Below are 24,093 nucleotides of genomic sequence, written 5' to 3'. Positions count from 1 at the left end.
CAACCAAAAGCCCAAGGTATCACAAGGTTAGGGATTGCACGATGTGCTGTGGGTCACTGAGATGGAGCTCTGCTGACGGATTCACACACCATCTTGAAAAGCTTTAGGAAAGTGGAGTGACAAAGGTTCAGTGCATGGGGGAAACTCACGGCAGAGCCCTGTTGTCAGTGTTTCCCCTAAAGAGGGGCTGTAAATTTGTAGCAGGAGGAGTAGGAAGAGGCAGTGGTTAGAAGGGAACCGCAACAAGCATGGGGATATAAAATCTTTGATCTACCTCTTTGTGTCTGTTATGGTATGGTAACACAGTTATGGTACCATTGTGTTCCACTGGCTTGATGTGGTGTTGTGGACTGCCTTCCTGATGTTCTCACAAACATCATCTTCCTCCTGAGTTTGGATTGTGTACTGCTCATATCTTTCAGCTCATCAGTTTTCAAGGTGGCTTCTGTGTATAAGGAGACCTCTACTTTAGCTTCTCACTTCCCAGAGCACATGCAGGACTGTGCTGACTGGAGCTTGTTGGTTCCTCCAGCTTCCAGAGCTGAAGCTGTGATTGCACCATGTGGTCGAATCTTTAATGCTACAGGTGTTCTTCATGTAGTGATTTCCTGTTTCTTGCTTTCTAGCTACCAGGGTGACATCGAGCCACCACCATTTCCTCCAGCAAGAGCCCATTGGATTAGAGCCATTAGCAAAGTCCGACTGCAGCTTCAACAGGTAGGATGGAGTACTGCTTTGCTCCTTTTCCAAGCTGCTGTGGCTCAAGGTTTCATTTCTTCTTCATCGTAAGACACCTCTTGCAGTTTTGATGTTTTGCAGACAAAAAATTCCTCAAATGTATTAGGTAGGACTGCAGTATGCTGTGATGTTTTTAGAGCTCTCTGATTCTACCAGACATTTTTAACATCATTGTGGGGAACTAGAGATGAATATCAGAAAAGATGCAGAATCTGAGAAATTAGCTCTGAATTTGTAAATAGTAATAATGGTGTCTGGAACTTAAATGGTTTATTCTAAATTGTTTGAAATGAAGACTTTTTCTCAAGGCAACTTGAGGATAGCTTGTTAGTTTAGTAGTAGTTATCTGTATTATTTGTCATGTGAAAATGTTCCTTGGGAAACTTTGCATCAAATATTTTTATATATACTTATTGAAAGTGGGTGTATAGTAACTCTTGGTATTTCCATCTCATGAAAGTAAGATTTAAAAATAAATAGTCTTGATTTGGGAAGTCAAAAGGAAAAGGTTGTGACATTTTCTATAACAGTATAAACACTCTTGTTTTAGAAAACAGTGTTTAAGAACCAAAAAGTTGGATTTTTAAAAAAAAGTCTTATGGTTTTATCCATCTATATGCCCACAGAAGGATAACATATGGTGTTCATGTTCCATAGATGATAAACTTTTGCCTACTACCCTAAGTGCAGAGTTAATATATTTCACTTAGAAATACTACTTTCTTCTAGAGGTGACTTGTTTTGTTTTTATGAGAGATTTTACAGTATCTGTCACAATCAGGACTTTATCTTCCGGATTTTTGCATATTTTCAAGAAAGTGATTGTTGTTGCTTTGCATCTGGGGAGGCAAAATAGTTTTTCTCTTTTCTTATCTGGATTGTAAATGCTTTTTCATCTAAGGGTGGCTTCACTTCTGAGCAGAAAGGATTTGGATCAAAACCCTCAGTATGACATGGAAAGTGAAGAACACTGCTAGTATATAAGAACAACTGAACTTCTGCTGTTATTTTGTAGAGTATGCAAACAAAACAGTTTCGTTCTGTGCCTTATGGAAAAAAGTGCAAAACAAGGGACAAGAGATTCAACACCACCTATCTATGGATGTCTCTCATTTTCTGAGGGAGTAGAAGGTCCATGAGGTAGTTCAGCATAATTTTGTGTTTCTCCTGAATTGGGAGGAAGACATGCTTTGAGATTGTTGTTACTGAAACAGTAGTTTAGTTTTGATAGCAAAATGTCGTTTTTGGTTTGTCTTGACCACTGCTGACAGCTATTGATCAAAAATTCTCTTAAACCAAAAAATGTAGTAATTGGAGCTTTCCAAGAGCCTGCTCTGGTGCTTAGCTGCCTTTACTGTCCAAAGACTTTTTCCTTACCTCTGCTCTAGGTCTCCCTTGTTCCATATAAATCCATGTCTCATGATTAGGATAAGGAATACTGGAGTAGTAAAGAGCTACTGCAAAAACAGGACAAAGCTCCACTTGCTCTTCTTGTGTTCACTAGATGACCCTTTTCCTTTTCTTGCCAGGATTTTTAGGCACTCTCAAGTCAGGCTGTTTTTTTTTTTTTTTTTTTTTTCTTCTCTCTCTTACTCCTTTCTTTGTTTTCCCTGAAGTGCAGTGTCCAAAGCTGAATGTAAAAATCCAGCTGAGAGCCTGCTCATGTGCACTATACAGCAACCAAGACTTTGTTCTCCTTCCTGTGATCCTGATATCCCAAGATATACTGGCTGTCCTGCTGTGATGGTGCTTTTTTTATCACAGGCTATCGCTGATGCATAGTTAGCCTTTTACATGTTCCAGCGCTGAGATTCTTTCTGAAAAAGGACTTTTTCAGTTGTTGCATAGCCTATATTTGTGTTGGATTACAGCTGAATATGGCTTTGCACTTGTTCTTACAGCATTTTGGTTTTTTTTTTTCATTTTGTAAGCACTTTGTTGTCTGTCTCCTCCTTACCTTTTACATGAACAAATCATTCAAGTTGTCTGTTACGAAGTTGTGTGGTATCCAAGCTGATGTCTTGTGTGCTAGCAGAGTTGCCTGAGGGATCTTGCTTGATACATTCTTTGAATTTGGCTACTATGATTATCATTTTTTACCAGTATATTTGCATCTATTTTAACAGCTTCATCCAGATCACAGGGTATAAAACTTCTACTATTCTCTCGCTACCCCTTAGAATAATTTACCTTGTCATAGAAGGAAGTTAAATGCATTTGACACAGTTCTACTCTTGAAGAAACCATGCTCACAGTTATTTCTCTCCTTTTTATGTTGTAGAAGATTTGCAAATAATTTGGTTATTTGTTCCAGTCTTCAATCCCCAGGGAATTGGGGGGCGGGTGTGTGTGTGTGTCAACTTAGTGCTTTTATAATTAACCAAGGCTTTCTCTTACTGTTTTTTAAGCATAAATACTTTCTTTGCCTTTTTCAAGTCTTCAAGTGCATTGTCTGTTTCTCAAGTTCTTAGTGCTTACTGATTATCAGTGTTGCAACCTAGAACCTGAGGATAAATATTTATCAGAGCCGGCTGACTTAACAGATAGATAAGGTGGTTATTTCTTTCAAATTTGTTTTTCTTTACTGGAGCCCTTACTGTTTTTTAAGCATAAATACTTTCTTTGCCTTTTTCAAGTCTTCAAGTGCATTGTCTGTTTCTCAAGTTCTTAGTGCTTACTGATTATCAGTGTTGCAACCTAGAACCTGAGGATAAATATTTATCAGAGCCGGCTGACTTAACAGATAGATAAGGTGGTTATTTCTTTCAAATTTGTTTTTCTTTACTGGAGCCTCTATTTTATAACTTTCTAAACTTTTTTCCTTTAAACCCCCCCCAACAATCCAGTATTAATTCTGTCAGCTGCCTGACTGCGTTTGTCCCTGTCACTGAAGACCTGAAGCAATTAAGGCATCAAATTTCCAGCCTTCTTAATGCCAGCTGATGATGATGAGTGGCATCCATCCTTTATTTGTCATATTGTGTGTTCATTGCTAGATGTTTAATATTGTGCTTCAGCCTTTTGATTCCTTTTCTGTGCAATCATTCTTGTCCTTAAAAACTTCCTCAGGAAGAGAGTTCAAGCCCTCTTAGAGGGCAGGAAGTTTCTTCACTGGGGCAGGTTCTGATTTTTGTCTGGTAATGCTGTTTCATTAGCTGTTAACAGCTTCCTGAAGTCCCTGGTCCTTTAAGCCTCTTTCTCTTGAGCTCTAGACACTTGATTTTCTGAGTTCTTATTAGTTTGTGTTCTTGAATTGCGTAGTGTTTTCTAGCTTGTCTAATTCCTTTCCTTCTAAGGTATCAGGACGACTCTCACAGTTTCTTCAGATGCATTTGCATCCTTATTTCTCTCTGCACTTGTGCTCAAATCTTAGGAAGAGCATCTCTGCTAGTTGCTTTCCGCGCAAGTTGAGTCATCAGCTTGTTCATAGATTTTCTTTTAAAGTCAGTGATACAAACACAGACTTGTTGGGGTCCCTCCCCCGCTGTGTCGCCCTGGGAGAGGGGCCCTGAGGGCACAGACACGGGGTTTCCCTGCCCCTGCTCAGCCTCGTTCCCATTGGTTGGTTTGTGTTCCCTGCGCGGGCAGAAGGACCCTTGGTCCCGTGACTGGAACAGTTCCTGGGCAGAGCCCCGGCCATGCGGCTGGAGAAATAAACATCTCTCTGAAACAGCTATCAAGAATCTGTCTGTCCATATATATTTCCTTTCCACGGGACTCCTGGTTTGATATATGCGTGTTGCAGGATCCCCACTGCAACAAATGGTGGAGAATGGAGAGCAGAACGATCCCCGATCCCTAAGCGACTGATTTGTGTGAGTAAACCCTGGAAACTTTGGATTCCTCTTCTTGGTTTTGCTTTGCTATTCCATATCTTAACTATGGAGGAACCGTGGGAAGACTCTTGGCTCTCAGAGCCGCATATGGACATTTATCTTAAACTTAAAATGATTCTTGAACAACGATTTGTAAATTTTAGCTTGATTCAAGCTCAAAAAGAACTGAAACACTTCCTGGCATGGTTGTTTAAGAACTTTTTCTATGTTTCTTGGGATTTAATTCTTACCAAGGGCTTTTGGAAAACCATTTGGACACAGTTAATACTGGAGTCAAAATATATGCCGATGGAAGAATATTTTCGTGAATATTATTTCGTTACCGAGACTGTTGAGCAATGTCAGCTGTGTCCTGGCGAAGGGAAGCCTGGCGCAGGGACCGTGCGGCCCAGGCCACGTGCACCGAGCGCTCTGCGAGCAGCAGCGAGGCAGTTCCCGCGCGCGGGCGGAGCCACCCGAGCTGCAGTGTCGGTGGCGGAGCGAGGCACGGCGGGAGCAGTGGGACCCGGCGGTGCCTGCATGGCCCTGCGCAGCGCAAGCTGGAACTCGCTAGCTTGCCAGATTTGAGCGGAGCCTTGCGCAACCCCAGCAAAAGTTTTGCTCGGGGTTGCGAAAGGCTTGTGGTGGGTTTTAGAAGTTTAAAATTGTTGGTAGAAGTGCTTTGAGTGAATTGTTTCAAGCATTTGAATGTGTGGAGTGAGTTTTATGTGCTGTGTGAATTTTTTTTAGATTTGAATGAAAAGGAGCGGGGTTTTTTGAGTGGTGGAGTGCGTGAGTGTGTTGTGAAACAAGCTTTTTGGTGAACTTTAAAAATGGTGGCAAACAAAAGCAAAGAGGTTCCTAAAAGTATCCCTCTGGGATGTGTTTTGACACACTGGAAAAAGATGGTGAATCATAGTGGTGCAGAGACCAAGAGGGAGCTTATTAAGTTATGCACCCAATGGTGGCCGTTTTATAAACTGGAAGGGGGTATGAAGTGGCCGCCTTTTGGTACACTGGATTATGAAACATTACTGCAACTAATGCTTTTTCTTAGCCGTGAGCAAAAATGGCCAGAGACTGTTTATGCTGAATTATTTTTCACTCTTCAAAATCAACCTGAGTGACAAAAAGAGTTTGGGTCAGACCACCCTCTGATCCCTTAGTATTGGCTTTTGAAAAGGATAACAAAGTTAATAATGAAAAACCTAAGCGATGTTGCGGTGCATGTTCAATAAACCAGAGATGTACCCATCCTGACAAGGTATATCAGGTAGAAGCCCAAGAACAAGAAGTGGCAGATCTACTTAAGTCACCCCCTAAAAAGGGAGATGGGGGAGGGGTAGCAAATGATACAGAATCAGAGTTACCATCATCTCCATCCCCAAACCCCGCTCCACACTCTAGTTCATCTCCCTCTGGGAAATCAAGAACAACTAACCTCTACCCACCTTTACCGAGCAGCGACAGCGAAGAGGATGAATCACCCTCCCCACAGGGTCCTATAACATTAAGGACCCGGGGGCAAATTAAAAGAAACATACAAGCACCTTTAAGGGAAGCAGTAAATCATGAAGGGATTCCTATATTAGTTAAAATCCCCTTTTCTATTATAGATCTAGAAGCCTGGGAAAAAGTGGCCAGAAATTACCAGAGTGACCCAATATTGGGGTTGCTAAGAAATTTAAATTTATGGTGAACCAATGTTGGGGTCCCTCCCCCGCCGTGTAGCCCTGGGAGAGGGGCCCTGAGGGCACAGCCACGGGGTTTCCCTGCCCCTGCTCAGCCTCGTTCCCATTGGTTGGTTTGTGTTCCCCTGCGCGGGCAGAAGGACCCTTGGTCCCGTGACTGGAACAGTTCCTGGGCAGAGCTCCGGCCATGCGGCTGGAGAAATAAACATCTCTGAAACATCTAGCAAGAATCTGTCTGTCCGTATATATTTCCTTTCCACGGGACTCCTGGTTTGATATATGCGTGTTGCAGGATCCCCACTGCAACACAGACTTATAGATGAGGATCAGGATTATAAAGGTCCCTGTGGTGATAGTCTAACCTGGGGATTCTCTTGGTGGCTAGAAAAGATCATGTCTCATTTCTCTGGTCACTGTGTTAACATCTTTCCATCTTCTGTCATTACCTAGGAGCTTTCAAGAGGATTATCCTTGTTTGTTCTAGCACTTCAGAGCAGGTGGTTATGTCCTTAGTGTTTGAAGTGATGTCTCCAGCACATTTCTCACAATTCCTCTTTCTCCACATACCATAACATTTCATGAATACACATAGAGCTCCACTGCACAGATCTGAGGGGCTGGACTCCTATCACATAGACTACTGAAATGATTCTTGCAGCCCTTAATTGTTAATGATCAGACTGAAATTTGAAAGAATAAAGAAAAAGTCCAAAAAAGAAAAAGACACCCAAGAAGTTTCCATACGTGATAAATCCCCTGAGCAATTCAGCTTCCTACCTGGGAAAAGATTAATATTCATGTGAATAATGTACATGCATCCTACATTCTGACCATGAGTCAGAGAAATGTAGTGTTTTAATTAAGGCTTGACAGTTACAAAATGACACAGAAATTTGTAACTGTGCATGTTAAAAAAGCTTTGTTGTAGCATGCACGTACGTTTTGTTCTTCACTTCTGCTGTTTTTCTTGTTCTCTTTCTCTGTGAAGAGGAAACTTAATTATGCCAGAATCAACTAGGGTTTTCAGCCCAGTTTTTTTCAACGAATGACTCAATAATCCTCACCTTCACACTTAGAACTTTGACTACAAAGAGGGATTAATTGATAGCTCATCTGCTGCAGTCCCTCAGTGGGACTTTTTCAGAGGAAGAACAAACATGTATCTATTGCACCTTCAACTTGCAGTGCTCAGTAACTGAAGTAGCCTCCAGCTAGGGACATGGCTGTGTGACTTTTAAAATTAAACAAATTTGAATCTGACTTTTGTATAACAGAAGAGGAGGCAGACCGAGGAAGAGCAAAAATTCGGTCCAATCATCAAATTACCTCTCTTACCAACTCTTTCAAGTATATTTAAGTATTAGAGGAGGGTATGGGATCTCGGATTTTCTCCACTTACATTGAATTTGTTTATGGGGGAAAAAGTCTTACGCAGCATTTTCCTCTTTTATGTCAGCAGATTAAATACATCAATTGAGTTATTTTTTTTCAAAACCAAAGTAACTGGAGCACTATTTCCTCATTCTTTTTATAATGCCATTTTATACCAACTATTTTGATTTAATCTTTGTCTTTCCCTGTTTAATGGCAATAGCCTGTTCCTTTTGACTGATGTGTAATCAGTTCACATACTGAGATGGCAGACGTAGTTCATGACAATGGTTTTCTGGAATATGATGATCACCTGCAGTAGCAGGGACTAAAGGGGGTTTTACTTTAGTCTTACAGGTACCCAGTCATATCCTTAGTCTGATTTTCTCATGCTCTATAGCTTCACCTCTGATCAAGCACCTGCAAATATTTAAGAACCATGAGGGTCTCAGTTTTAAAAGCGCTGGTCCTGGGAGGGTGCTGTGCTGGTGATTTTGTAGTGTGAAGCCCTGTTTTGATTTTGAGACAGCAAGCTGTTGGTGCCAAGCCCTACTATTCCCTTCATAAGCAACAGTGGGATGCCCTAAAAGTCCTTGCTGGACTTAAACTCATGGTGGAGAGACCAGCAGGGTTTGGTGCCAGTTTTGGTTGCAACTTTGATTGTAAGTTGTCTGCCTATCCCTGTGTGATTGAAATCAACCCCCACATGTGAACCCAGGCCCTCTGATGAGTAAAACCATGTACTGTGCACCAGCCCACTCGGCTAGTGGAGAGCAAACTGCTTTGAGCCAGTCACCAAAAGACTGGAAGCTGTCCCTTTCCACCTCTCATGGACTTTACCGTCGGTGCAATAGTTTGCTTTTGGCATTTTATTTCCCTTCGGCTTTGTTGCCTAGGTGTCTCTTTATCAGTCCCGTGAAGATGAGTAAGCTCTGCATTTTGAAAGCCTCCCACACAGTGGCAAAGAAGCAAACTGAAGCACTGTGACTCTAACAGAGAGTTACTAGAAACTTCTTTTCATACACAAAAAGTACATCTCCAGTTAAATGTCTTCCTTCTTTTCTATCTAATGATTTATAAAGGTTATCTTAACCTCCACCAAAATATGAGCATTCCTGATCAAGTGTCCTAGGGATCAGTGTTGGTGGGGATGTGTAGAACATTCTTGTGGTCAAGAATTTGCTCTTCCTACACTCCGGTGGAGATCCTGTTGGTCAGGCATGAACCGGGGGTTTCTGCCAGCTGTACTGGAGACTGGTGTTAGGTGGCTATGGTAGTCAAATCCTTTCTGCAAGTGCAGCTTTCAGATCTCTTAGGGCTTGCACAACCATAGTTATTTAGAAAGCATTCAAATACAAAATAGTAGAGACTGTCTCCCTATGCCATAATCTTGGTTCTCTCTGTTGCATCTGAGTTCGCAAGCTAGCAAGTCTTGCGAGACTCTCCAAAGTCCTTTGTGCCTTTCCTGAGGCAGCTTTTAGTGTGGGGTGATTCCCTGGTGTTTGAACAACTTGTGTCTGTTGTTGCCTCTGTCAGGGAAGGTTCAGCTGACATACTGTACTCAGATGAGGGAAAGCTTCTTTCTTCTCCAAGTGTCTAAAATACCTGCATTTTCACATCTGTTTGGGGTAAAAGCCGTTTTTATTTATCCTTTCTGAGATTCCCTAAGAACTACTATAATTTTTTAATATGCTTTACAGTGAATGTTATGCTAGAGGAAAGTGATAATTATTTGTACATACACACCAGAAAATAGTGTTGTGCCTTGGTTAGCTACTGTTGTGATTTTTGAGCAGCTGTTTGATAACCTTACCTCCAGTGGAAAGGATCAGCAGCCTTTCCCCTTTTAGAGTAGGTAAGAGAAATGCTCTCTTGTGAAGCAACGTGCAATGTTTTCTTTAATGAGCACAGCAGCTTGGAGCCTGGTCAGTTTCTAACAGGGCTTTCTGAAAGCTTCTCTGAACATATCAATATATTGACACTCATATCTGCTAAAAGCCAGTTTTGGTGTTGATGGTCTGTATCCCCTGGCACACCGGGCATCTTTCCCCTTCAGTTTTCTCCATATCTTCTTGTTGCTTGTTAGAAAAAAACCCCAGACAAATTCAGGGCGTTTTGCTTCTCTAGACTTTGTATTGTAAATCATACACATCTGTAAGTCAAAATTGTTCTGAAGCCTTTAAATGGGAATTCAAGAGAAGTTTGCTTTTCTTCCAAAGTTTATTCCATTGATTTCTTTAAAAGAAAGGGAAGGTGTTTGAGCAACATCTGGGATATAGTTTACACGCATGATGTGTTCCACAATTAGATGCATTTCTTTCTTTGTGCCAGTACTGCACATTATGTTCAAATAATCCAGTTTGGCTGAACTCTGTCCTTCTCTAAGATCGTAACGACAGCACTGGTTGTGAATAGACTGTCATTATACCTATTAATTTTTTTAAGGTAGGTATGTCTAGAATAAGGGAGGAATAGGACTCTTGTTCCTGATCTAAACTGAGCAATACTGGGATTTTAACCTAGGTTTCCCACGGTTTAGAAAGTGCATTGACTGCTAAGATCAACTAACAACTCCTCCAGGGAATGACTGTTCTCTGCACTCCCTCAACTGTTTGGACATCTTAGACCAGAGAAGTGTTCTCATTCAAATGCATTATGGTCCTGTAAAGCAGATTTTGATTCTGACAAGTTGATGTTTTCTGAAGGAAAAGGTATCTTAGTCACCTTCTTTATTCTCCATACAAGTGTACCTCTGCTGATCAGAGATAAGATGTGGGTGGCAGCAGTGAACTGGTGATGTGGATAGATGACCTGTGTCTTGTACAACTCCTAGATTCTTGATTAGGCAGTGTATCCATGACTTCTGCCTTTTTTCCTCTGGGAACATTTCTCATAGGCTATCTGCTCACAGAAGTTTCTGTGGTGGTTATGTCGAAAAGTGACCTGAGTGTTGCAGGCTGGAGGAGCTATCCGTGTGCACATAGTTTATCCCTCTGAACTGGGGTGAACTACAGTAGGCTCTTTTTCCTTGTCTGATGCTGCCCAGCTTGCATTCACACTTGTACCAAGACTCTTCCAGAAAACCTTCTTGACCTGCTGCAGTGGTGAAGCTTTTGTAAAAATGAAACCCAGATTTGTTTGAAGAATGGACTGAGTTCTCTCAGTAGTATGTACTAAAGGCTGTAGAAGAACACTGTAAGTGTTTGAGCTGAGACAACCACTGCCACCTTAGGCAAAACTCCCCTCTTTGCACTTTGTTTTGGGGATATAATGGCAGACAGAATTACAGGAAGTGTGCTCTGGTGGTAGAGGTTGTGTCTGATTTAGAATGGGGCACAGAAATGTGCAGTGTCCTGATCACCTTGACATGACACTTACGCGTGGTGCTCATCAGGAAAAATTGTGAAGAGTTTCATCTGACACTGGAGTAAGCCAGTTGCTTCTGCTCAAAATAGGGGTGCAATGGGAGAGGTGGGTGGGGGGACTCCTACCTGCCACATACGCAGCCCTTAAAAATAGCATTGGCTGTTGGGAGAGCCAGACTTCACACTCTTATTTTTAAGGATCTGTGTGGGAGGAGGGGATATTTCCCAGTGCTGTGTATTACTGAAGCAATCTGTACAAGAAATGCTGCACCGGAGAGATAGCAGTGGGCTTCAGCTTACAAAGCACAAGAATTGAGGAAAAGATGAGCTAAACAGCACTGGCTGAGAGCATCATAAATGGAACAATAACTATTCATGCAATGTTAGCAAATGCATTGAATAATAACATAACTTCATAGGAAAAGTCAGAAGGTCAGAAAAAAGGGGCTAGGCTCAATTTTTTCTTTTAGTATTGCTTTTTCTTTCAGTTGTTTCTTGTTTTCCAAGCTGTGTTGTTACACAACTTGTTTAGATGTAGGGCAGGGTTGGCTCGCATGCTTCTGAGCTGATTTTTGGAGTCATGTAAGGGTTGTGTAACTAGAGTCTTCCAGTGCTATGCATCCAGATTCAAGTAAGATGTTTGCTTTGTTTTTCCCCCATTGTAAAAGTGGTATTTGTAAGTCAAAAAGCTGTTAATATTGCATAATACAATGCCTGAAGACATCAGTACTCCAGTTCTGCATGGTGCTACATAGCATGTAAAATCGAATAATAGAATCGTAGGATGACTTGGATTAGAAGGGACCTTAAAGATGATCTAGTTCCAACCCCCCTGTCATGGGCAGGGACACCTTCTGCTAGACCAGGCTGTTCAGAGGCCCATCCAACCTGGCTTTGAACACTGCCAAGGACGGGGCATCCACAACTCCTCTGGGCAACCTGTGCCAGTGCCTCACCACCCCCACAGTAAAGAATTTCTTTCTGATATCTAATCTAAACCTACTCTGTTTCAGTTTGAAACCATTATTCTTTGTCCTGTCACTTGTGAATAGTCCCTCTCCATCTTCCTTTTGGGTCCCCTCAGTTACTGGAGGGCCACAATCAGGTCACCTTGGGACTTTCTCTTCTCCAGGCCGAACAATCCCAACTCTCTTAGGCATGCTCCATCCCCCTAACCATCTTGGTGGCCTCCTCTGGACTGGCTCCAGCAGGTCCCTGTCCCTCCTGTGCTGGGACCCCAGAGCTGGATGCAGTGCTCCAGGTGGGTCTCAGCAGAGCGGAGCAGAGGGGCAGAATCCCCTCCCTCCCCTGCTGCCCACGGGGCTCTGGGTGCAGCCCAGGACACGTTTGGCTCTCTGGGCTGTGAGTGCCATGGCCGGGGCATGTCCGGCCTCTCACCCACAGCACCCCCAAGTCCTTCTGGGCAGGGCTGCTCTGGGTCTGTTCATGCCCAGCCTGTGCTGATACTGAGGTTTGCCCTGACCCAGGTGCAGCACCAGCACTTGGTCTTGTTAAACCTCATGATGTTCCCATGGGCCCACTCCTCAGGCTTGTCCAGGTCCCTCTGGATGGCATCCTGGCCTTCAGGTGTGTCAGCTGGAAATAGAGTTGCATTTTTATTTTCTGCATAGAATTCAAGCTCTTGTGATGCAGTAAATGAATGCTGCCTATTAGGATGTAGTTCTTACTGAGTGATAACAAGAACTCGCTTTGCATACAGAGTCATTTCTTGGCATTCAAATAGGATTTTTAAGCCATATCATGGACACATACATATCTGCTGATATTTAGGGTCTGGATGGTTTAGTGATGGTTTGGTTGTGAAGGACTGATCAGATGAGCCAGATCTGGGCTTTGTTTATTTCTACTGCTTTGATGGTTAATCACTGACACTTTAAAAAGGGCTTTTTAGTGGTTTCCCATGGGTTTGATTTGAAACCTGGAGATATAAAGGTGGGACCAGTTCTTCCTCTTGGCTTTTGAATCTGTAAGAAAAGGCCTGCAGCCTTTCCTGGCAGTCTGTGAGCTGGGTTTGTAACACACCTCCTCTGCTGAAAGGCACTTGAGAACATCAGTTTATCAATATCTGCTTCGCAGGAAGAGTTTCATGAGGTTGTTGACAGCCTCATCCTTTGTGTACTGTAAAACTAAAGATAATTTAGGCATAAAGCTGGGGTGAAATCCCAAATGTAGATTGAGATTCTCATCTGTTGCTCAAGTGTGCAGTTACCAGATGCCGGAAGAGCTGAGGTGAATCTGAGTGCCAGTTTACTGGGGTGCTGTAGGCTGTGAGTCTCTTGCTATACTGGGTGGCTTTTGCCTTCAGGTTTGCAGGATGATGTAGTACCAGGTGATCAGTAGTGCTGTCCTCTGGACTATGGGAGTATCTGCTCAAAATAGGAGGATCCTGTTTAAGCCACGCTTATGCATTGGATCAGTAGGGGAAGGAAGGGCTATTCTGGGTATCTACAAACTTATTTAGTCTGCCCTCACTAGTGGTTCTGTAGAAATAGTTATGAAAGAGAGCCTTACTGCTTGGCAAATGGGAAATGAGTAAAATTATTAATTGCTTTATGCTGCATGCTATGCTGTGGCAAACCAGGTAGGCAATAGGTCTCTTCTGCCTGTGTTTCTATAGTATTTCTAATATGACATGAGAAAACAGGAAATTATTTGGAGAAGATGAGGACTACTGCAAACATCAGAGAATAGAAGTGGGAGAGGGGACATCAAGGCAGCCCAGGGAGAGAAGGGGCTGAGGTTGTGTGAGATGAGACCAAACAAGTATGGCTCAGCTTAGTAGACTGGAAGTTGAGAGCAGACACTGCTGCCATGTACTAATAGGACATGGGAGTAAATATTGCCAAGTTTATAGCTATTTAAGTGAGAGGTTAATGTTAGCACAAGAACAGAAGGGCATAAACCAGTTAGGAACAAACCCAGGCAGAAATCAGAAAGTGCTTTTTCTAACTGTTAGTGAACAGCTTCCAAATTGGTTTCTTTGCCCTTTCTAATTAGTCTAAAACCAGGTCTTTTATGAATGCTATTATATGACAGTCGTCTGTGGGAACAAAGAGTGGGACTTCATCATCCAGAAAGCCTCTAAGTAGGCTGCCAGAAATGTCCATGGAACCACGGCCTCCCTCACTGTTCCTCATAGTGTGGCTTCCCTGGGTTCACTCTGCCCACCTGCCTGCCTTTGCTGTCGAGCTGTGCCAGATTACAGGACCCTGTGGGTTTCCAAACACAGCCAGAGGGGTGTAGGAGAGGTATTTGCTGCTTAGAAGCTCTCACAGAAATGAAATTGTGACAATCATATTGCGGCCCCTCTTAGATGGTGGCTTTTCCATGCAGTTGCACAGCAGATATTAAGGATGCTAGACTGTGTTAGGGGTTTCTTGAAGAATGGTTGTTCTTAGTGACTCATGCCTGGTAATGAACCTGTCATAGATATAATTTTGTTTTCGATGAATGTTCAAGTGGTAATAGCTCAGAAAATATGGTGTAGTTTGTAAACAGGTTTGTTCTTAAATCAGATTTTTGAAATTCCCCACGGGATTTCAGTTGCTTATTTAGGCAATTGAACTCACAGTCATTAAAAGTTCTTAAAGGTTAGCACTTGAAAATTATTTTATAGGAGACCTTGAAAAGGAGCAGAGACAGTATCAGGGATATGCACTAAAAAGGATATGATAGAGCTGTCCATCTGCAAGTGAATTTAGATAAATCAGTTCAAGAGTCAATTCATTTAGCCTCACTTTGGTTAATACTTTAGGTTGTTGCAGACAAGAATATTTGAAATACAAATAGAAATTGCTTTATGTGAAAGATCAGTTTATTTTAACCATGTCTCCATCTGGGTTTTATTTTTGTTAATGAGTCAATATTCACCTTGTATTTTAAGATAGCAAACACATTTTTGAGAAACTGTTATTGAGAAACTGAGAGTGCTAAATTTTAATGCAATTTATTTATATTTTTCTATTTTTATTCAGTGTATTATGTTAGTGCAGCAGATTGAAATGCATGCAAGTTTTTTTGTGCTATCTCATATAACGGGCACTTAAGGGATCCAGTTTTGTCTACACAAATACCTATGGATTGGCTGGTGTATTCACTCTGAATTTCGTTATGCCTAATTTAAGGAACTCAGTTTAAATCAAGTACAACTCTCCTTCATATTTTGTGACATGGATACATGTTACTCATCCAAATTATATCACTCTATTTTTAGCTTGCAGTAGTAATAGCTTGTTAATACACAACTGTTTACAGCTGCTAGAATCATGCCTTTTTAATCTTGCCTTTACACCCATTTCTCTGGGAAGGTGGAGTGGGCTTCTGCGACCTGAGAGCACCAAACAGTGACAGCAGCTATTGAAATAAGCTCGCCATCCCTGCTCAGTATTTGTGTTTTGGGCCAGCTGTACTTGCCTCTTCCATCACAGACTTTTGCCAGAGGGGCTAATTGGCCTCTCAGTGACTTGTCTCAGGTCAGCTATATTTTCAAAGCCTGGTTTGTAGTGCAGTTTTCATCCCTTTGCAGAGGCTTTCTAAGTCCAGGCATTTTCATTTTTTTACATTTAATTTCTTCCTCTGTCCCTCCCAGTCAGTGAAGCAGACTGACTGGATTTCCAGAGCCCCTTAATTCAGGCCCAATATGAGCCTGTCAAGTACCTTTACTGGAAGTGTGGAAAGTGTGTCTGAGTTTTATTAATGTGGGGGTGGTTGCTGGAGTTGGTTTTGTCAGACCCCTGATGTGGCAGTGCTCCTTTTTTTTATGTTCAGTGTCTATGCTAACAGTGTCCTCAGAGACTGGCAGAGGTTTGTACTTGGTTCACAGCAAGTATTTGTGGGGCATTTTGGTTCATTAATCAACTGCTGCCTTCTGGAAGGAGTATAAATACACAAAATTATTCCCACCTAAGAGAAAAGTGTACTTAAGCCAGGAGACATAAAGGTGAAGGTGGGATAGTAAAAAATGTTTTCTTCATACTTTTTGAAAGCTGGGGCATCTGTAGCAATGAGAAGGAAAATGCTGGTAGAGGACACAATCTGTCAGCAGAGGTAGCTGGGCATTCATTGCTCTTTAAGATTTTTAGTTGTTATTCCCCTGCCATGTTATTACATGATGCTGGGCAAGCCACTGTGTCTTTTGAAAGGGCTTTTCCATTTCCTCTCTCTCAGATCCATGAGTTGATTTCTGATTATCTGATTTAAGATTCTGGAAATGAATCATCAGAGCAGTAAATGAAGCAGCTGGAAAGCCAGAATTTTTAGTGCTTGATATGCTCCCAACTTAATTACTTTGAGAAATCTGGGGTTTGTTGTCCTGAGATGAGTGTTCAGAGAGGAAGCTCTTGACCTGATATTGCACACGTTCTTCAGTTGAAATGGGAACTTTTTGACTTCACAAGTATGCTGTCAAAACACCCATTAAGCTTGAATTACCTCAGTAATATGATGAGGAGTACCCCTTAGCTCTCTGCATGTAATGGTGATGTAACTGCATGTAATGATAGGGCCTGTCTGTGATACAATGAATAAAGCATGGCATCCTGCTTTGAGTAACACCAAAGAAACAATATTAAATAGTTTCTTGTTTAGTGAGCAGGACACCCTCTTCTAGCTTGAGTTTACCTCCGGCTGGAGAAGGAATTGTGGAAGTTCATACAGAATGCTACCCTGTAGGATCAAGGCACTTAGTTCCTTCAGCCAAATCCCTGTGTGTTGGACTGACCTTGCAGAATGCATGGACAGTTCTGTGAGAGATAGTTTGCATGTTCTCACTGTCAAGCTCAGGTAGGAAAACGTCCTCTGCAGTGTCTGAACTGAGCCGTTGTGTTGTGGGAGGCAGGGTTGTCCTGCAGACCATCTGTGGGGAGTAATGTACCCTCATGCCTCTTAGTCTGCCATATGTGTTACCATGTAGTCTCCTACCTGAGACAGGCTCTGGAAGGATAAAGAACAATAAAACTGAGACGTGAAGAGATTAACTAAACCATCTGTCTTCTTCAAAAGCATCCCTTAAAAATGTCTGCACTTCCACTTGTTAAAACCTTTTGGGATAGAGATTTTTTAGCTTCCCTTGATAATCCATGCTCACTTCTGATTAAAAGCTTTTCCAGGAGTCTAACCTAGCTTTCCACTGCTGCAAGTTAAGTCTGTTATTTCTTTATCTGTGTTTATAATAGAAGTTCTGAATAGTTTATTTCCCTTGTGCTTTCCTCAACCAGTTCATGTTGGAAAGCTGTTATGTCTACTTGAGGTCTACATTTCATATCATCTGCAACCTTTCCTTCCCAGGCTTCTTGATCAAAAAAGCAATTACAGCTCCAACTGAGAGTATAATTACAGGTTTTTTCTACTCACAGCACATGTCTGCGCCCAGATGCCTTTGCATTTTAGGAATGCTGATTATTTAATTAGATGTGCAATTAACGCATTGATTGTAATTTTCCAATTTCGTAAGATATCAGGTCCTTACGTTTTGGATGCTGTTAGGAGGGAGAGACATGTAATTTGAAGGAGGAGGCAGCAGAGGGAGAGTTTTCTCTGCTGTAAATGCTTCCTTGCTGCCTGTTGACCGAAGGTACTTAAGCTGACTCTAGTGTAAAAGCCAGCATAATAGTTGTTTCTGGAATGGGGGCATCTAGCTGGTTAAAATTTTCAAGTCATCTGAGTTGAAGGCACCATGGTTTTTTCAAGAGTCCATCTTCTAATTGTACTTGTTAATTAAAAACACAGAGTGACCATTCAGCTAGAGAAGGGCTTCCATGCTTTCAGATGGGCAGCCAAAACCCAGGGCAGGAGCTCTGGGGTTATCCTGATGTTTTCAGGAGTACATTAAAGAAGGTTTTATGTCTGTCGTTGCTGGAGCACAAGGAGACAATGTGCTTCCCACAGCTTGTCACCTGAGACAGCTCTGCTTTTAAAGTTTCACCACCCTGATTCTGAAGGCTGGTGTGGGATGTGACGAGTGGGGTTGGCATTGTCTCGACAGCAGCTTCTGAAGGGAGTGTGGTGTCTGGGAGACAAGGCTTGTTTGTGCCCCAGAGTGGTTGGAACCTACTGAAGGAAGAATAAAATAGCCTTTTCTATGAAGTGTGTGGTTGCAGAGCTTACAGTGTTTCTTTTTTTGTATCCCAAAATCAAGAATGCAAACATCCATCAAGACAAGAAACGGACAAGGAAGTTTAGCACCTGCATCTGCCTCACATCTCTGAGGAAAGGCATTGCCATTGTGAGTAACAATGGCTGTAAACAAATTAAATGGAGGATGATAATATGAGGGTTTCTATATGACCAATACTCCCTGAAGGACTTTGCACCTTAAGACTTCCCATGTGAGACTAGATCTGTTCAGCCTCTGGAGGAGTTTTTTCACTGGCATGGCAGCAGCAGCCTCAGAGGGACAGATATAGGAGAACGCATTGCAGGCAACTCAAAGGTCTCTGATTACTCCCTGCCTGATAAAGATTGGCCTAAACTGTGAAGTTGTAAAGTTTGTGGCTCTTAAAAAATATTAGTGCTATGTTAACTAATTTTTTCATTAACCTCACAAAAATCCCACTCTTTGAATCTTACTACGTTCTCGGCCTTGGAAATATCCCTTATTCCCAGGTATGTGAAAGTCTTTCCTTCTATTAGTTCAGAAAGCATTTTTTTCAATGAGCTAGCACCATTGTCATTGTCTTTCTGTAAACAATTAAACTTGTTTGAGAGGAAAAAATAAACTTTTTAAAGAGTGAGAACTTTGGAAACTTTGGGGAAGATTATCTCCTTCCTTTTCTTCAAGTCTTTCAATGTAATTTCAGGCTATTGCGAGTTTCCAAGATGCTCAAGGTGCTGTGGGAGGTACCTGTGCCTTTCTTCCCTTCCAAGTTTGTATGTTGCCCTTGCCTTAGCCTTTCCTAGGGGGAAAAGAAAGCCATTAGTGCTTTGAGTGGCGCCTTCTTAAGGTTGTTCTTTCATCTGACAGCGACATCTTAAGTATATGTTTTGTGAGTGTGTTCTGGAGCTGCTGTAATGACAACAGCATCATTGACAGGGCAGTTTTGAATGCCTGAGAATATACAGTCTCCTCTCTTCCAGGCTCTATTTCAGCAGCACTGCTTGGGTTGTGTGATGCACAGCTCCTCAAAGCTGATATTCTTTGAGGACAGCTGCCAAACAGCAGGAGGTCACTGCTTTTTCATTAACACTTCATCTTTAGACTGCTGATTGATTTAATCTTCTTGTGGCTTTGAAGAAGATAATAAATAGCATGTTATCACTGCTGTATAAATTTATAAACTTTACTATTTACACTGTGTGTATGAGCTTGTGAGGTCTAGTGCAGCACTGAACTCAAGCTGCCTTACTGAGAACTCTGTCTTTAGGGAGACACAGCAGACAGTTTTACTTGGGACAGATGGTTCTTACATTTTTCCCAGTGAAATAAAAAATTTGTTTTCATGAGCTCTTGGCTCAGAGATGTCCAAGGCCATTTGTGAGATGAATTAAACCTGAGAGTGAGTTGGGCATTTCGCCCTGCAGTTTCAGACAAACCTCTCTCCATTGACTTTTCTCTCTTGACTTCCCCCCGCTTTGTTTCTTTGTTTCATCTCTCTGTGTAACGTTTTTATCCTCTAATTTCCGTAGCCACTCATTTTTGTATTTCCCCCAGATCCAGTAGAAATGCTCTTGCTTGCCTTCCTGCAGGGAGAAGGGGTGTAAGCGTGCGAGAGGGAGGGGCAGGACCTGTGCTTGAAGAGCGCTCATTTTCCTTTGGTTAATCCACTCGTGCTCATGAAGGAATTGCTTACTTTTTACAATTTTATCAGTAATTCAGTACTTTACAGGAAGTTGGAATGAAATAGATAATGAGGATTAAAAAAGAAGAAAGGGTAACATATACCTCGCAGACATCAAAGCATTTGGCCTATATAGCTGAGCCAGGCTTTATCAGTTTTAATAATTCCCTGCTGGCTCAACCTAAAATTAAAATCTGGTGGTGAATTAAAAAATTGCAGTAAGAAGTATTTAAATTTTTAAGTGGAAATTTATTTCTCTAGTAGAAAGCAAATAACTCAGTGCTCTGAGCCTTAAGGTAAAGCATACACTTTCTCATAGACTTTTTTTATGTGCAAGTCATGCTTATTTTACTCATGAAATTATCTTCATTATTTCAGAAAAGATCTCTGAAAAATAGAGTCTGTCTCAATATCCTATGCATTAGGTAAGGGGTTCTAAACATTTGAAAGGTGCCATCTTCCTTTCTTCTGAGGGCACCTGGTTTTTTATCTTTTTTAGCCACATTGTGAGCTCTGGTGAGGGCAGTGACATTTCCCAGCACTTCATTGCTCATGACCTCCTTTAGTAATGTCTCCTGGCTCTGTCTAATGAGACTTCCTTACTTTTTCCATGTGTTTTTCTGTTTCTGTTCGTGTAAGACAGCCATGGGAACATTGGGATTTTATGTGGCAGTGTTTGGAAATTTGCACGGGCTCTTTGGGTCTCAGGAACTGTGGCTGGAGCATTGTGTTTGACTCCAGTACAATTTTGACTTTGCTATGTTACTGTCTGGTACTGATGACTACAGTGATGGACAAAGACCAAGGAAGGAACAGATGGGAGGGACAGAGGCAGTGATTGCCAAGATGACACTGGCTCCACTTGTAGTAGGATCTTTGGAAAGAGTATGGCATGTAAAAGCCTGTGAGGCAGTCTAGTGGATATTTCAGGTGCTGTAGCAAGTTAATGTAAATAGAAAATTGTCTGATGGATACTTACTATAATCTTTTTAAACTATTGCTATGTAAGAGACCTCTCTCAAGATTTTTTTCATGTTCCTTGTAGGCAGAGCTTTGAAGATTCTAAGTGCTCTTAAAATCCTGGATTGCATTTTATTTTCTCAGCTGGGCAGTCCTCATCCTTATGTGGATTAATTTGATGTAGAGCTTCAACTCTGAGCTCAAGGGCTGTAATTGCTGTGTTTTGTAGAATCATTCTTATTGCAGTTGGACTCAGTGCTCTCAGTTGGGCAGGAACCCTGCTTTCCTGGCAGAATGCGAACATATAATGAGAAACTCAGGGTCAGACTCTTAAAGTCCTTTAAAGCTAAATCACTTCTCAAGAGCAAAAATGAGAGGGTGTTCTTGAGGATGGAGGATATGAGTGACCGTGAGGAACATCAGCCTTGCAGAGGATCTGAAAGGAGGTTGGTGATTTCTGTGCCTGGCTGAAAGGGGCAGTGCTGTGGCTGCACATGGACAGAGCAAGGATACAGTTCACCAGTGGTGCTGCTGAGACAAAGTATTGTGAACTGTGACATTAGGCTGTGTGTGAAACTTGTTACCCAAAACAAACAAATAAACTGGGGAGGACGCCAGCCTGGCTGTTCTCAGCTGGCAGGTGCTGGGATGGAGCTGTGGGAGCAGAGGGTTGAAGGTGCCAGGAGAATATCCACTGTGGTGAGGGCAGCACTGGAGCACAGTGATGCTTGTGGAGGAAGTGCTGAATAAAAGTTGATACTGGTGTAGGTAAGATATTGAAGGGGAAGTATCATTCACAGCGAGGCTGGCTCACGAGGAGGTAGGAGGTATTTGAACAGATGGGAGGATAGTGGCATTTCCATAGCTAAGTCATATAGGCCTCTTCAAAATCCTACCCCACACTGTGAAAAGACACTGTTTTGAAAGATGCAGGGAGTTGTTCTTGAGCAACACCAGCACTCACACAGTGCCTTTGATGCTAGAGGCAGAGAACCAGTATTGGGGAAGGAGGTGGGTGTTTATGCTGGGTGCACGAAGAGGGGGGACAGGAGAAAGGGGGCATTTGTGGGAAGGGGGATGTGAACATGGATCAACTGGCCAGCAAGTTTTTTTGGTGGCAGTTTGTTGGATGCTTCTGGAGCAGGCTGTGGGGCAGATAAAGGGTGCCTTTAATTCAGGCACTTCTTGCAGGATGAGTGCCTGCTGCTGCTCACTCCCAGGAGAGAAGTGTCAGTACAACGTGAGTGGATCTGATTCTGTGCACAGCACTTCTGCAGTCATTCTTTTATGTAACAATGTGACTTTTATTTTTGGGAAATGAGAGATCAACGGGTGTTCAATCCCCCACACTTGTAGCAGAGCTGGTACTAGTCTTCCTTGGAAACTGGATTCATTTCAGCAAGGGCAGAGCTGAATCTTGTGGGTTAGTCAGGGGGTGAACAGGAGAGATAAAAATAAACCTCTATCTCAGAGCTGGGCAAAAAATCTTCTTGGAGCTGGTTAATTATGTTGAGTCCTGGGCTTTTTTCCTCAGCCCCCCTTCTCCACAGTCCCGCAGGATGCCAGAGAGCTTTTCCAGGAGAGATCCGCTCGCTGCGCTGCACTGCCTGCTCTCATAATGCCAAAGGAGTGCGTTTTGTCTTTAGTCAGATTGGCTCCATCAGTTCGTATTTCCTTCTGAATGGATAATAAAGTGGAGAATCATTTTGAGGCGAGGAGTGAAGCGGGGAGGCTGCGTGTGTGAGGAGCTAGGCAGTAGGCAGCTGACGAGGAGGAGTAAAGTAGCTGCACAGCTTTCTCTCTGCCTCTGAAGTACAATATTTTCTGTTGAGTCACATCTGAAGAGAAGGATGAAGTTTTAACTGTACTTGGTACAGCCTGAGAAAGGGAAGAGACGCACTGTGGTGGGGAACTAAAGAATTTCTGTTGAGGGATGCTCCTGGAAACCAAAAGGATTTCTGCATTTTTAGATTTTGCAATCCTTAGCTTCTGCTGTTTTTTTGCTTTTTGGATTTTTAGTAGCTGTTTGAATTTTTTATTCCCTTCAACATGCCTTCAACTTTACATGATTTCTCCTCCTAGTGCTGCTGTGGAACGGGAAACTCACGGTGCCTTTAACGTTGCTTTCCCTGATACCTCAGATGGGACATCAACAATATGTTGATAATCTCCATAGTGAAAGTTCATTATACGGTGAACCTTTAACAACATTAGGAATCCTTCAGGACATGTATTTTCTATGAGAACAAGCTGTTGTATTCTGTAATTTTCTTTTAATTCTATACATTTCCTTTACATTTTAACCTTTTGTTTTATTTTGAAGCAGTGAGGTAAGTGAAAGATTGGAACAAATTAAGTGCCTGGGTATAAACTGCAAGTAGGCAGCAACCAAGGAGAATTGCTCTTTATTTTTAGAGTGGGCTCTGTGTGTGTGTGTGTGTGTGTGTGTTTACTTTAACAATACAATAGCTCCATTGGAAGCTGACTGGATTTAAAAATGTGCTTTGTAAAAACAATTTACACTTAGTATGTTCATTTGTATGCTCTATTTCTTAGTTTCTGTTCTCACCCATTAGACACTAATTGTAGATGTCTTATGAGTGGTATAATTGAGGTTGTGTCTGTTTACTTCTCATACTTCTCTGTTAAGAGGGTTTGTATCTCAGCTGGAATTTGACAGCAAAATCACTATGGGAAAAAGAGTTAAAGGGAAAAGAGCTTGGGGAAATTTAAATTTGATCACTTGAAAAGCAAATAACTTAAAGTAATTAAATTACTAGTTTGATTCTTCCTTAAATATCACTTAAGAAAGGATTTCTTTTAACACAGAGTATTTGTCATTGGCCTGATTTCTTGTGCTGAGAAGCTTGTGAGTTGATGAGATGGAATGACTGGCATGCAGGAGCTCTGAGGATGCTGTACAAGCTCGTGAATCAGCAGATGGTGTGACTGTTTTCAAATATCTTTTCAGTTTTCATTCCATTTATATGGGCAGGTTTCTTTTGCTAATGGAGCAAGCCTTTGGGGGATAAACCGAACACTTAATACAGAATGCTAAGGTCTTCAGTCCTTGAGATGAAAAGGAGAGAGCTTATAGAAGTAAAGCTGCAGTTTTGGCCCAGGAAGATTTTAGTTGCCACGTGCTAGGTTTTAGTATCATGAGCTGTAAAACCCTAATTACTCTATTTGCTGCATATGGTACCTTCACCCAGTCTGGCTGAACACTGCTAAGTGTCTGCCCTAAGGGAGTGCAGAATCAGTGAGTAAGATCGTGTAGCACCAGTCTGTACCAGGGCTGTGCTCTCTCTGCCCTGACAACAGAAATTGGGTCTCCTAATTCATCACCCTGTACTGGTGG

General features: G+C 42.1%; 1 protein-coding gene across 15 annotated transcripts in view; it reads left to right on the top strand.

Annotated features, from left to right (window-relative positions):
* The window catches only part of UNC13B (unc-13 homolog B), a 181,206-nt gene that overhangs the window by 50,855 nt on the left and 106,258 nt on the right, over positions 1–24,093 (top strand). For 14 of the 15 annotated variants that reach the window (XM_017746603.1, XM_017746600.1, XM_017746601.1 and 11 more), the window contains one exon: positions 627–717. In XM_017746603.1, the coding sequence (XP_017602092.1) occupies positions 627–717 (91 nt within the window). Of the gene's footprint in view, positions 1–626; positions 718–22,268; positions 23,066–24,093 lie in introns of those variants that run through there. The other variant, XM_017746598.1, reaches the window with a different exon arrangement.

This window comes from Corvus brachyrhynchos, unplaced genomic scaffold, assembly GCF_000691975.1.
Source record: "Corvus brachyrhynchos isolate BGI_N302 unplaced genomic scaffold, ASM69197v1 scaffold139, whole genome shotgun sequence".
Taxonomy (NCBI): domain Eukaryota; kingdom Metazoa; phylum Chordata; class Aves; order Passeriformes; family Corvidae; genus Corvus; species Corvus brachyrhynchos.
Note: the sequence above shows the minus strand (reverse complement) of the source record. Positions and strands in the feature narration are given on the sequence as shown.